This window comes from Antennarius striatus, chromosome 7 (assembly GCF_040054535.1).
Source record: "Antennarius striatus isolate MH-2024 chromosome 7, ASM4005453v1, whole genome shotgun sequence".
In the NCBI taxonomy this organism is placed as follows: Eukaryota; Metazoa; Chordata; class Actinopteri; order Lophiiformes; family Antennariidae; genus Antennarius; species Antennarius striatus.
In genome coordinates, this window is record NC_090782.1 from 14,132,162 (window position 1) to 14,146,084 (window position 13,923).

Genomic DNA, 13,923 nt, shown 5'->3' on the forward strand with positions numbered 1-13,923 from the left:
AATACTTATCTAAGCATGATGAGAGCTCTGGAGACGATGAAAAAGTCCTCCGATGTGTTGTTGCAGAATATTCTGGGTACAGGAAAAAACTTCAAGTACATACTAGGAAATGGATCACATATCTTTTTATACTCTAAAGGCGTAACTATGGAAGGTGCGAATCAGTTGTTTAACTTCGTTCCCTCTGCTCTCCACTAATCTTTCCCCCAGTTTCAGTAGGTACATCATGGCCTCAAGAAGTTACCAGAGACATCAAGTCGACAGTTTCACATGGCTGATGACATAACCTAATCAGTCACGTGGACATTTAGTGCAGACAAAATTATTAAGAGATACTGACATTTACGCAAACACTTCTAAAAACAGATTAGATTCTTGCAGAATCTTTCATAACCTCGAGACTTCCTGGAGCCGTTTCTCCCAAGTGCTGAAAGATTTGACAAACACAAACTCTAGATTTTGGGGGAAAGAAATTATATTATTTTATTATATTATTATATTGTTTTATTTGTATTATTTTATTGTGTTAAAAACTTTCCACCACACATAAATCATGAAAGAGTATATGAAATTATGTTCTGTGAAAAGCTCTGTGTGTAAAATCAAGAACTAGACACAGGCAAAATAAAATAGAAAACTTATAGCTATAATTAGCTCCAAGCTGATGAGTTGCATAGTTATGAATTTATCAAGTCAACCCAGAGTTTGAAGGTGCTCTTTATGTTTCCTAAGAAGTGTTAAAATAACTTCAGAACATTGTCTGAATGATGATGAAGAAGAGACAGTGATGTGATTCCTGAACCTGAGGAAGTGATTCTCACCATCAGTGAACAGCTTATTAATTTTGAACTGATTTAGTTTTTCCTCATTAAACCAAGTTCATGCCCTGCTCTGATTTGTTAGGAGGTCTTGGTGTCTGAAGCAGCATGAACACTTTCAAAAAAATCTGATACTGACAGGACTGCAAGACATTCAGTGTACTAAATAAATACAATTATCCACACATTCATTAAACAAAAACTAAGTTTGTCAGATCTGATGCCTTACTGTTTCATAAACTCAAAATAGCAGCTCATGAGGCTGTCTGTCTATCTATCTATCTATCTATCTATCTATCTATCTATCTATCTATCTATCTATCTATCTATCTATCTATCTATCTATCTATCTATCTATCTATCTATCTATCTATCTATCTATCTATCTATCTATCTATCTATCCATCCATCCATCCATCCATCCATCCATCCATCCATCCATCCATCCATCCATCCATCCATCCATCCATCCATCCATCCATCCATCCATCCATCCATCCATCCATCCATCCATCCATCCATCCATCCATCCATCCATCCATTCCCGTGTGGTATGGATGTCCTGGTGTTCCACTAGTGTCCAGTGGATGGCGGTGTAGACACTACCTCCTTCTGACTTCCTGGCCATGAAGAAGAACACGGTGAAGTTCTCCCTTGAAAACAACGGTCGGTGGTTCAATAGAACTCGCAACATGTCGAGTTGAAGGGAAGATGTTGAGATTACTGATGTTCTCGAAAACAACCTTCGAGTCCCTTTTGTTTAATCTGTAGTGACTTAGCTAGTTAGTAAACAGAAGAAGAAACGTACTTTATTGATCCCTCTTGGGTGAATTATTATTTTTGTGTTTGTTTTGTCTGTGGCATGTTTTTGCTAACACGGTCACCACCGCGACACAGCCCAAACCTGAGTTAGCTACTGTTAGCATCATGGTGTAACTCAGCTGCATTCTAACGATGTGGAAACGAGGCTGTGAAAGTATCGCTTTGGACCGGGCCGAGGCGCTGCTGTCCGCCAAGAGGAGCAGCAGAGAGCCGGAGTCCTGTCGGGAGTCTGGAGCTACATCACAGGTACACACAGTCAACATGGCTCGTTGTGGTTTTGTGTATTCAAGACAAAAAGTCGTATTAAAGACGTGTGCGGATTCAAACCGATTCCACCTGAGTAGAACTCACAGGAGACAGCTGCTGTTATCAGATGTTACCACACGGGGACAACATTCACTTCAGCAGTGCTAGACCAGCGTCTGAAGGTTTCTTCAATTAAGGACTGAATTATTGTAAGTTCTCCATGTCAGAAGGTCAACGCATTCATCATGGTGATCCAAGAGCACAAAGCTAGTGATGGAAAGAATGGGGATCAGAAACTGAGGACGAAGAATTGATTCATTCAAAAGGATGAGGATAAAAATAGAACCCAAATTCCACCAAGGCTTGATTTCAGATCTCCTGGATCCCCAGATGGATGGTCCATCCATCAGCCGTGTGGCCTCAATCTCATAGAAGATCCTTGGTGGGGTTTGAGGGAGGTGGCTTACCAAGTTTGAAACGTGTCCCTTGTGACATGGGGAGGCTGAGATTCAACAGGAATGCTGCCAGTCCCTGGCGTCTGGATGTGAATCATGCAGGTCATCGCTAAATGTCTTTCTTAATATTTATTATCAAGGGTTGAGTCTTTCAGAGACTGTAATAGTCAATAAAAGTACTGTGTGTGTTGTATTTGTGAACAAAAAAATGCTTATTATGTTTGTTTTATTCACAAGCTAAACGGTTTTATCGGAAACGCTGGTACCTTGGCATTCAAACTCATATACAGCTGTGCCTGAATAATTTTGCTTTAAACTGTAACATCAGAAATGTTTTCTCTCTCTCTCTCTCCAGGACGATGGGGGTGGGTCAGTGAAAGTCAAGTTTGCTTTCCCAAACTCAAACGTCATATTCTCAGATGTGAGCGACTTGTCGTCATCCAGCTCCTCTGAACCTAGAGCTGCTGGGGAGACCCAGAGGGGGGAGAGGGATTCCTTCAAGGTGAACACGTTTACATGATTCAGTGTCAGGATATAAACACGATGAATCTCAAAAAAACTTCTGCTTTGAAAGGTTAGAAGTCCAGTGACACCAGAAACTTTACCTTTATCTATGATGCTGTCTCAGGATCTCAGACCTCAGAGCTCTCTGGGTACAGGAGGGAGCAGGTTCTTGAAGAAGGCTCCGGCTTCTGCAACCAACAGCCACCAATCAGCCGTCAGCAACAAGAATCCGATGCAGCAGGGGCTCAAACCCAGGTGTGGTTCTGAGTTGGTGTGGATGAGGGGTTTTGTGGTGCAGTCTACCTTTCATTCAGCTCAAGCTCAGCTATTGTGACTCAACTGTAACCATGATGACACACAGAACAGCATAGCACAGAGGTTCCAAAAGCTGTCATTATCAAATGAGGAATATTTGGTCAGTGGTCAAAGAATCACTGATATCTTGATCACGTTTGGTTAATGAGAAAGAAAAGTCTCATAAAATTTGTAACTTGGGCTTCAGATGAATTTGCTTCTATCTTTCTATTTTTTAAGTCAACTCAACTGTAGCATTGTTTTGAGCACAGGGTTGCAGCAGAAACTGCATTGTTAACTTGGGCAAATGTTTTTGTGCAAATCCATAAATTTAAAACATTCACTTTATAGTTTGATGTAAAAGAAGCCGTATTACCGTTCAATTTTAAACATTTAGATTTTAAGTCAAATTCAGTGTGCATACGAAATATTTTAAAATGTTTATCAGGTTTTTGCTCTCAAATTGTGATTGTTTTGACATGTTTGCGTCTGACATTCATTTTCCTTGAATTGTCTTCTATTTGGTTTTTTGTATTTGGAGTCTGATGCATTGTTAAGATCCTGAACTTTAAAGTTCAGTGATCCTTTAGGGCTGAAGATCTTACCCATAAACCTTGCTAATTCAGTTGTGTTTTTGTGCATGTGTTGAGTGTGGATCACGTGTGAACCACGATTTTTTTTTGTGCTTTTGCTCAACTGATTGTCAAATACTGGTCCGTTGTTGATACTCAGGTGGAATTATCACACCGTGGTTCTAAGTGTGTAAGACAATCACATGTTATCTTGATTAGTTTTCTATTTGTGATCAATATTTTTCTAAATTGTTTTGTAATCTTTCTCACTCTGCTTACCCCTTCTCAACAGGGGTGTTTCATCATTTAGAGGCTCCCAGACTGCTGCTTTGAGTAGGCTGTCACAAATTGAGAGCCGCTTCTGCAGCCGCCTGCAGGCCAGACAGGTGCCTCAACCTGCTGAGGATCTGACCTCCAGCATGAGGATATCCTTGCCAGCAGCTGCTCAGTCCCCAGAGGCCTCTGTTGAAGCATCAGAAGAGTCCAGCAGTCACCAGAGCTTCAGGGGGAAACGTTTCCTCAAGAAGAACACATCTGCAGCTGTGATCAACACAAAGACTGCTTCAGTTCAGCCTCAACAAGCTCCAAATGTTGGTGTCAGGTCCAGGTCCAGAGCTGCTGATGCTATGATTCCAGTGGGTGTGGATGCAAAGAGAGTCACAAGTGGTGTGAGTCTGGAAAGTGATGAAGAGGATATGAGGAAACTGCTTGGAGACTCATGGGATTCTGTTGACAACTGCCTCTTAATGCCCTCATCGAAGAGAATATCAGACAAGGTACCGTCTGTCCCTACACCCAGGGCTAGATGCTGAGATAGGACGGAATGCATGTTTAAAGATGTAGGAAGCTACGAACCATTACTGGTTCTTTACATATTATAGGACAATCAAAGCCAGAAATAACCAAAGATACACACAGATCTCGCTTCTTGCAGGCATGTTGATGTTCTATTGTTTTATTAAATCAATTTGGGCTAGACAAAATCTCTTGAGGCCAAGTGTGATATTGCCATGGAGATTACCATACCTGATGGTCCAGAGCCATCCCAGGTGATCTGATCCTAACAGGACCACTCATAGTCCTACTGCTCACATATAGCCTTTTGTCCATCTCCATGTATGATCGGATGTGACTTTACCGCTCTATATGAAAATAAAGGCAGGCAGCAATGGAAAAAACAACAAAATGAATTATTCAATATAGATCACTTGCACAAATGACACAAATTAAATTCAAAGGGCCAAATTATGAGTTGATGAGTTCATCTTAGCTTTTCATGAAGTTAATATTTTCTACTGACTCCTGATCATTTGTCAAACCTGAGCTTTGTTGCCGTTTGTTATAACTTTGGCATTGAACAGCTGAGAAGATGTGGAGAACATAAACCTTCATACTGCTATTTCAAATCTCCAGAAGTCCCATGATCCTATTAACATTAAATTTTCAAGCTGAAGTCATGGCTGTCATCTCTTTCTCTTGTCTGGAGCCAGAACCTGTACGTTCTGTGTGAGTTTCCCCTCACACTAACCATAATTGTGAATTTAGATCTTCTAAGGTCTTCTGAAATCATCTGTGTTATCTGAAGTCTGTGGCTTGACTGTTCTTACACTTCAATCAATGCTCTACTCTCTTCCAGATGTTTAGCAAAGGCAATCAGAAGGTCTACTCCCCACCTCCTCCTCCTGCTGCTCCTTCATCATTCTCCAATACGTCCCCTTCTCACTCCCCTACTCCTCCTCGCCATGGTTCTCCATTTCGATTCATCGGTGAGGCTCAGTCCCACTTTAGCCCCTCTGTGCACTCTCCATCCCCCTCTTCTCGTCATGTCTCCTTGTCTTCTCTGTGGAGACAGAAGTCTCCTCAGCAGCTGGAGAGTGGGCAGCGTTCCCTCTCCTCCATGTCCAGTCGCAGTGAGGTTGTCTCTCTGGAGGAGCTGTTTCCTGTAGAACCTGGCTCTGAAAGTCCCCACAGTCAGACGAGTGCAGTTTCTTCTGAAGGTGAGAGAAGGGAAATCAACCCATGAGACTGGAATCACGGAATTCACCGCCGCACTGTTGTTTTATTCATCACGCATCATCACATAAACCTTGATAGAAAAAATGATATCTTCAGATAAGTTCATTTGAGTTTCTGTGCAGAAATGAATAATATTAATAAATCTATCCGGATGACTGAACATCTCTAATAAATATGGATTTGAAACTGATCATCAGTCTCTGAGGCTGTAATTATTAGATGATTATGCAGCTGATCAAAGGAATCTCAAAGATTTTGGCCTGGAAGAGTTAATATGTTTCGGCTATTCTTTTTTTCGCGTTAAGGAGGTGAATAAATAGACTGATCCATCTACATATGATAGACAAATCTAAACGCAACATTATTGAAAATAGAATTTTTAGTGTTGTAATATGACATCAGAGTAGAATAAAATTCTCATCTTGTTTGGTTCCTTTGCTTTAATAGCAGATGACTAAATTATGTAGTGATAGTTCTTTGGAGGTTCTTTGACTATTACAAATAATTTCTGTTATAATCTTGTGATGTTGCAGAGTTTGACATAAAAGTGATGACCTTAGATGATCTTGTGCGTGCTAACCCTGCAGGCAGTGAGGAAGCACCTGGAAAGGAGGTGAGTCATGAAACCGGGCTGTGATGTTTGCTGGAGGAAGTTAATGGTCACACAGCGACTGTTAAAACCTTCATTCTGTTTTAGAAAGAAAAGAATGAAATTACAAGGTTAGATGGAGAGTTGGCCCTAAGCCGTTGCATCCGAGGCGTGCCTGCTACTATGGGCAAACATAACCTAAAGTTTCTTAGATGCATGTTATTCGTGATGGTGGGGGGAAACCGAAGTACCCCGAGAAAACCCATTCAGACCTGGAGACAACCTGCAAACTCTACACAGAAAGGCCACGTTGGGAATGCTGCAGTTTGACCCAGGACCTTGCTGTGTTCCAAATACAAATAGTGAACATCTGATCCAAGATCTGTGACACTCACCAACTGCTCACAGATTTGACGTGAAGTGAACGTCAACCGTGAAAGTTTTAGTTTACTTTATGTTCAAAACTAACTGACTTCATAAAGCACCTCATTGGGCCTTTTGCTGGTGTACCATAGTCAGTTAGGTGTACCATGATAAATGAAAATACATTTTTAGTGTTGAGTTTCACCAGTCTAGAAGAACCAAACGGCCACATTAGACTCCATTTTATTGTCGCTGAATTGGTCTCGAATTGCAGACCTTCCTCCTCAAGATACTTTTTAGGATGATTACAGTGAGATTGTGATATTTATCTTACTGAAACATCTGTTTGTTGAGAAAATGTTTTTTCTGTTTTTACTGGGGAACATTGAATCTACTCAAGGCCACACTGAATCCTGCGTCCCTGAACAGACAGCAACTATTAAGAATGAATGAGGAAGAGCAGGAGGAAGGAGTGCTGGACTACCAAAGTGACTTTGAAAGTGAAAGCAGGTGGGAACCAGATAACAGTGCCAGCCTGGTCTCAGAGAATTTTCAAGTTCATGAAGCTGAAGATGAAGTCGCGTCAGAGGTCAGAGAGGCGGCATCTGGTATGTCCTCTGTGAGGACAGAGGAAGACCTCTCAAGCTCTTCATCAAGAACAAGTCACTCCTATATGTCACCGACCTCAGATCACAGTCAGTCAGCCAGCAGGAGCAGAAACATTGGCTCCAGATGTTTTGAATCCTCCAACATGTCCAGATCACACAGCAGCCACACGTTTTCCTGCCAGGCAAGGAGATACACTTCAGCCGGTAAGGCTTTAAAGGAGGCAGCAGTGCAGACTGAGACTGGCCCGATGGTTCGCACAGTCCCCGCTGGTTAGTCATACAGGACTTACTATCTCTAAAGATGGTACAGCCACTAAGCATCTTAGAGCTCAGTGTTTCTGTTTCTTGTGTTCCTTCTGTAGCTATGGCAACTCCTGGTGGATCCTACGTGGATCCCTACCCAGAGGTCACTGATACTCTTGGTGCAGAAATGGTGGAAGGTAAGAAAATCAGCCTCAAGCCATATGACAACTACCAAACAGCACATTTTACTTCTCAAATTAGACAGTTGTCATGTGGTCCATTTTAAAGGTTTTTTTTTTAATGTCTTTTTAATTTGTTTTTTCTTTTTACAATACAAATCCAACAGAACAACTCAACATATACACCAGACACTCACACAGATCAACCAGGATTTATAGTATACATCATTCATTTTCCTGACCGCTTGCACGGGTCACAGGGAGCTGGAGCCTATCCCAGCTGGCTTAGGGTGTGAGGCTTCAGTAATATCATAATCCAACAGTCATAAGGAAAAGGGGTTAAAGTGAATAAATATGTAGTTGAAAGAAAAAATAAAGAAACAAATAAAGTAAATACATGACAGGACAGGGGGCAGCAATAGAAGTTTACATTGTCATATTGTTTTCCATCCCATCAACAAAATTAAAAAAAGATTGACAAATATCAAACTTTCTGGTAGACCCTGTAACTGTATATACCTAATTTTCTCCAGTTTAACATGGTACATGACATCTCTCAACCATTGATTGTATGTTGGTGGTTTGGGGTTTTCCATTTAAGTAATATCTACCCTTGGACAGGTCCACAACATGTGTAGCTGGATCTCATCCATATCAATCACAGGTGGGATCTATGCTTGCAGTGATCTTGGCAGGCTTAACTTTACACCACGGCAAACATTGAACAATTTTGAACTGAATAACTGACTGAGACAACAGAGAAAGTTTCCCTAATTATTTTATGCCAAATGCCTTCTGGAATTGGTTCATTCAAATCTGTCTCCCAATTGTTTTAGATGGTCCAAAGGTGTCGAGTTGTGAGCATAAAGCATTTCATAGATGGTTTTTAACATTTGGTGAAGCATGTGATAGGTCTGTGAGTGCAAAAGAGCTTGGCACTCGCAGACCTGGAAATTGATTGAATGTATGACAGCGGGATAAGAAGTGTAAGCAGACGGGGGTTATGTAAATGGTAGCTTAGAAAACGGTCTTCTTCTTCTTTTCCTTTCGGCTTTTCCCTTCAGGGGTTGCCACAGCGAATCAATTTCCTCCATCTAGCCCTGTCCTTTGAATCCTCTTCACTCACACCAACTATCTTCATGTCTTCCCTCATTACATCCATAAACCTCCTCTTTGGTCTTCCTCTAGGTCTCCTGCCTGGCGGTTCAAAACTCAGCATCCTTCTACCAATATATTCACTATCTCTCCTCTGGACATGTCCAAACCATCTCAGTCTGGCCTCTCTGACTTTATCTCCAAAACCTCTAACATGTGCTGTCCCTCTGATGTACTCATTCCTGATCCTATCCATCCTGGTCACTCCCAGAGAGAACCTCAGCATCTTCATCTCTGCTACCTCCAGCTCTTTCTCCTGTCTTTTCCTCAGTGACACTGTCTCTAGACCAAACAACATCGCTGGTCTCACCACAGTTTTGTACACCTTTCCTTTCATTTTAGCTGATACTCTTCTATCACACATCACACCTGACACTTTCCTCCACCCGTTCCATCCTGCCTGTACACGCTTCTTCACCTCTTTTCCACACTCTCCATTGCTCTGGACTGTTGACCCTAAATACTTAAAATCCTCCACCTTCTTGATCTCTTCTCCCTGTAGCCTCACTCTTCCACTTGGGTCCCTCTCATTCACACACATGTACTCTGTCTTACTGCGGCTAACCTTCATTCCTCTCCTTTCCAGGACAAACCTCCACCTCTCTAGCTTCTCCTCCACCTGTTCCCTGCTCTCACCGCAGATCACAATGTCATCTGCAAACATCATAGTCCATGGAGATTCCTGTCTAACCTCGTCTGTCAGCCTGTCCATCACTATAGCGAACAAGAAGGGGCTCAGAGCTGATCCCTGATGTAGTCCCACCTCCACCTTGAACTCCTCTGTCACACCTACAGCACACCTCACCACTGTCTTACAGTCCTCATACATGTCCTGCACTGCTCTAACATACTTCTCTGCCACTCCAGACTTCTTCATACAATACCACAGTTCCTCTCTGGGCACCCTGTCATAAGCTTTCTCTAGATCTACAAAAACACAATGCAGCTCTCTCTGGATGTGAAATAATCCAGGAATAATCCAGGAAGAAATTGAGGTGAATTTATCACTCATTCCCAGCCTTGTGAGACACACGCACGCGCGATCCCAAACCATCAGTGATGGTTTGGGATCAATCTGGCAAAATCTGGAAAATCATCAGGGGTGCCCAAACTTTTTCATGCCAATGTAGGTTGATTAGCTTGGGGAAAAAAAGACTCCGTTAAAAAAACAAACCAGAAGGCTCTGGAAGATATATAAAAATTGGGCAAGTGGTCCCAGCATTCAATTTCCTGATTGACAATATGACAATATAGACACTTAGTTGGCAGCATAGAGGTCTTTATAATTTTGTGTAACCCATATCCTTAGGTATTTGAATTCATATTAAAGGTTTTTTTTAATGTGAATTGGTTGTTTTGAGAAACTAAATCTTGAAGATCATTTTCAAGTGTATATTATTTCTGCAAAAAACTGTCCAGTAACAATTTTGGCATTGATTCTGAATTGAGACTGAGGTGCAGTTAAAAAATAAAAATTGAAGGGTAAGATCAAACATTAATTTGGAATATTCATTTTCCACTACAGATCGAATAGATTTTTGCATACACTGTCAACCATGGAGTTTAAACATTTCAGAAAAAAACATGGCATTGATTGTCATGAGGTCAGTCTATGAATAAAGATTCTTGTCTTGTTGTTATTGAACACGACAGAAGCTTCCAGCCCTTTACCCCAACTATGTGTCTGTCCTTTAGCTCTCAGCACGTTCAATCCGGCTACATTTTCTGTCCATGAGTTGCTGAAGCAGCAGTTTGCCATAATCAAGCAGTTCATTGAAAGCAGCCGACGCCTTCATTCCAACTTGGTGCAGAGCCTGGAGCCACCAAACTACAGATACACTAAACTGGAGGACACCAAGGAAGTAAGACATTCAAAGACACAAAAAGTTGATATACAAGTGGGGTTATCTGTAGAACAGTCGGGGGTGTAGACCTGGGGAAGTGTTTCTGAACATTTCCTCAATCTATTATTGCTTTCACTTGAGCTGCTTTATTGCTTTTGCCAAGGATGTTACATTTTCATTATTATTTGTCTAATTACTGAAATTTCGAGGAGGATCTAAAAAGAAAAGTGAAATATTTTGCAGCCAAGGTAAAGGAATTGGCTCTCCAAATTCCCTTCTATATCAAAAATTACCATGTACCAATTACTCACTTTGAGCTGAGTTTCAAACTTTAGTTGGCTGAAAAGCCACTGACAACCACTGATCAGTGCCAGTGCTGTAAGATGATGCAGAAACTGGTGCTACAGATGATATTGGCTCACAGTCGATAGGAGGACTGGTGTGGCCAGAGATGTAGAAATCAATCTCTCTCACAAGACATTGGTTCAGCGGCCAAACAGAAAAGCGTTTGTCAACACAATTTTCTGAAGCTGGTTGATAACTCATACATCCATTTCTCTACAATCTTTTTTCCACAGTCCATTCATAAATACAGACTTTCCAGACTGATGAGGAAGGAGGTGCTACACGAGAGAAGAGACTCCCATCATGTCTGACCTCCATTGTATTGATTTACTGAACCACCAAATGTTCCACCAAATCTTTCCAGTTAAAATACATTCCATTTCGGTATCTATATGTAAACGCTGGTATCCATCATGATGACGACTGGTTCATAAGAAGCTTTTTAGTTTGTTCATTAATTTTCATGAACACCATTCATCCCGGGAAGTGCTCACAGAAAAAATTTAGAATATATTTCAATACAATTTTACCTCATTATTTTAAACTTCGACAAGAGAGGAACAGCGACGAGGATCCAGCCGACGTTAGACGTCCAAAGGTTGTTACTCAACTTGAACTACAAGTAGACATGTCAATCCATACGTTGCCTCTCCGCGATCTATTCTGAGAATGGCAACCTTATTTACACTAAAGGTAAGATCTTAAGCCCAAGTCCAAGCCCGACCTGGCCCGAATCGGGCTCAAGATGTCAATATTTGCGTTTGGGTCGGGTCGGCCTTTAATACCTGCGGGCTCGGGTCGGGCTGGATTTTTTAGGCCCGATCTTACCTCTAAATCAAATACAGTACACGGCTCGGGACACGCGCGCGCTTTACGCAGCGCTCAATGCCAGATGTTCAGAGGACGAAACCCGAAACTGAACTCCCGTGCAATATGCACTTTATAGTGAGCTGACCTTCCTGTACCACTTACCTCAGCATGTCTGCATTCTGCAAATAGCAACTGGTCCAGAACTGGTCCAGTCTTCAGCTGAAGATTTTTGAAGTATGTTTATTTTCGCAGTGAACCTGATGCGCTCAGGTGCCCTTCCTTGTGATCAACAATGAAACTTAGGTTATGGGTTTATTTCGGGCTCGGGCCTGCAAATCAAAGTAATTGATCGGGCTCGTGCCGGGTCGGGCTTTAATACCCGCGGGCTCGGGTTGGGCTTTAATACCTGCGGGCTTGGATCGAGTCGGGCTGGATTTTGTAGGCCTGATCCTACCTCTAATTTACACTGGCTACTTGGGCCGTGCTGTTCGAGGGGTTAAGCTGCTCTCCCTTAGCAGCAGTGCTGATGTTCATGTCACAAGTTCTCCCAATTGGAAGTTTCATCACATTGTGATGAATACAGAAGGTTTCATGACAATGTTTACCTGCTTGGTTGGTGCAGTGAGTAGCTCTGTCACCTCACAGGAAGAAAGTTCTGGATTTTATCCCTCTGTGTGGAGTTTGTATCTTCTCCTTGTGTCTGCTTGGGTTTTCTAGCTTTCTCCCATCTCCAAAAACTTGCAGCATAGGTGAAGTGGTCATTTCAAATTGGTGTGAATGTGAGTGGCTGTTTGTCTTTCATGTGTCCCCACAATGACCTGGCATCTGATCTGGGGTGTACCCTGCCCCATAGCCAGCTGGGATAGGCTTCAGCAGACCCGTGACCAGCAGGGCGGAAAAGAGGCTGAAGACCATAAGATCGTCCCGTTTTCAATAAAATTGATGGATGGACATTTCTACTTCATGCATGACACTGCCCTCTGTGTGGGCTTTAAAGTTTTTATTATTTCTTTTTTGACCTTCAAGTGTCTTTGAATGAGAATCAGAGAAACCAGAACTCAGGGAGGCAGACCCTCAAACTTGCTCAGCCAGTTCAGCTTTAGGGCCATAGCATTTGTAAAAAACAGGAGTATCTTCATGTCAAGAACAGATGTTAATGGCGCTCATACACCACTTTAGGCCATTTGTATGTAGTAAGCAAGTTGCTAATACATACAGATGTCCGTCTGGCTGTAAGCAATGGATTTACAGATAAAAATACATTGAGAAATACATTCATAATCAAGTTAATACCAGCTACTGAATTAAGCCAACATTTTATACACAATTCATTTTATACTGTGACAATAAATGTTTGTTTGTTTGTTTTTTACTTTGTACAATGAACATGTCATGATGTCATTGTCTGATTTGAAAGGGATGACCTTATCTGTAAAAACAATGAAACGGCAGTGGTTGACATGGTATACTCTACAGTAATCCCTCGTTACTAGCGGCTAATGCATTCCAGGAAAACCCGAAAAAAACAAAATTCCGCGATATTGCAAAGAACTATTTATTATTTACGGTAATTAAAACTTTTATGAACCCTCCCCATACTGATTATAAACCACCTTCTATCTGTTTTACCGTTTCCCACACACTCTTATCGACCGTTTAAAACGCTTCTAAGTGTTTCTTTAATACACGGAAGTGCGCTGCGTTCTGTAACTTTCAGAACGCAGTGCACTTCCGGATGCTGTCAGCCAATAGAATGTGTTTACAGTATCACCTCACTACCTACTAAAAATCCGCGATGAGGTGTAGTTGCGCATGTTGATGTGCGAATGTACGAGGGATTACTGTAACTCATTTTTTGAGAGCAGTTAAAATAAATGTTAAAACTAGGTGTCAGTGTTTCTACATCTGAACCGATAGTAATATTGATTAAAGGAGTGTGCTGGATCAGACTGTCTGCATGAAGTCATACCAATAAATCTCATGTTGTTGAAAAAACCCACAGTAACTTTCATCTTTGCTTCTGTCATTTATGTATCAAAACTGTTTGGTATGAAACACTG

At 41.6% G+C, this 13,923-nt stretch overlaps 1 protein-coding gene across 3 annotated transcripts; it reads left to right on the forward strand.

Moving 5' to 3' along the window:
- The first annotated feature begins 1,455 nt into the window (after positions 1-1,455).
- c7h19orf44 (chromosome 7 C19orf44 homolog) lies at positions 1,456-13,923 on the forward strand. Of its 3 annotated transcripts, none has more exons than XR_011036783.1 (10): positions 1,456-1,886; positions 2,697-2,843; positions 2,970-3,100; positions 4,004-4,487; positions 5,348-5,708; positions 6,261-6,340; positions 7,080-7,557; positions 7,650-7,727; positions 9,451-9,859; positions 10,560-10,693. XR_011036783.1 is itself a non-coding variant. In XM_068320147.1 (10 exons), the coding sequence occupies exons 1-10, from the start codon at positions 1,773-1,775 to the stop codon at positions 11,362-11,364; spliced, it is 2,052 nt and encodes a 683-aa protein (XP_068176248.1). In that variant the 5' UTR covers positions 1,456-1,772; the 3' UTR covers positions 11,365-13,923. The 3 variants fall into 3 exon arrangements, 2 of the variants coding, with proteins under 2 accessions (XP_068176248.1, XP_068176246.1); XM_068320147.1 differs by lacking the exon at positions 9,451-9,859 and adding an exon at positions 11,287-13,923 and having other exon boundaries at positions 7,080-7,491; positions 10,560-10,726; XM_068320145.1 differs by lacking the exon at positions 9,451-9,859 and adding an exon at positions 11,287-13,922 and having other exon boundaries at positions 10,560-10,726.

What these genes read in the sequence shown, in the direction of transcription:
- c7h19orf44 (XM_068320145.1), top strand. Translation starts at nt 1,773, where the DNA reads ATGTGGAAACGAGGCTGTGAAAGTATCGCTTTGGACCGGGCCGAGGCG. An exon ending in GAGTGCAGTTTCTTCTGAAG is followed by an intron (nt 5,709 to 6,260) that starts GTGAGAGAAGGG and finishes GTGATGTTGCAG; the next exon opens with AGTTTGACATAAAAGTGATG. An exon ending in TGGTGCAGAAATGGTGGAAG is followed by an intron (nt 7,728 to 10,559) that starts GTAAGAAAATCA and finishes TCTGTCCTTTAG; the next exon opens with CTCTCAGCACGTTCAATCCG.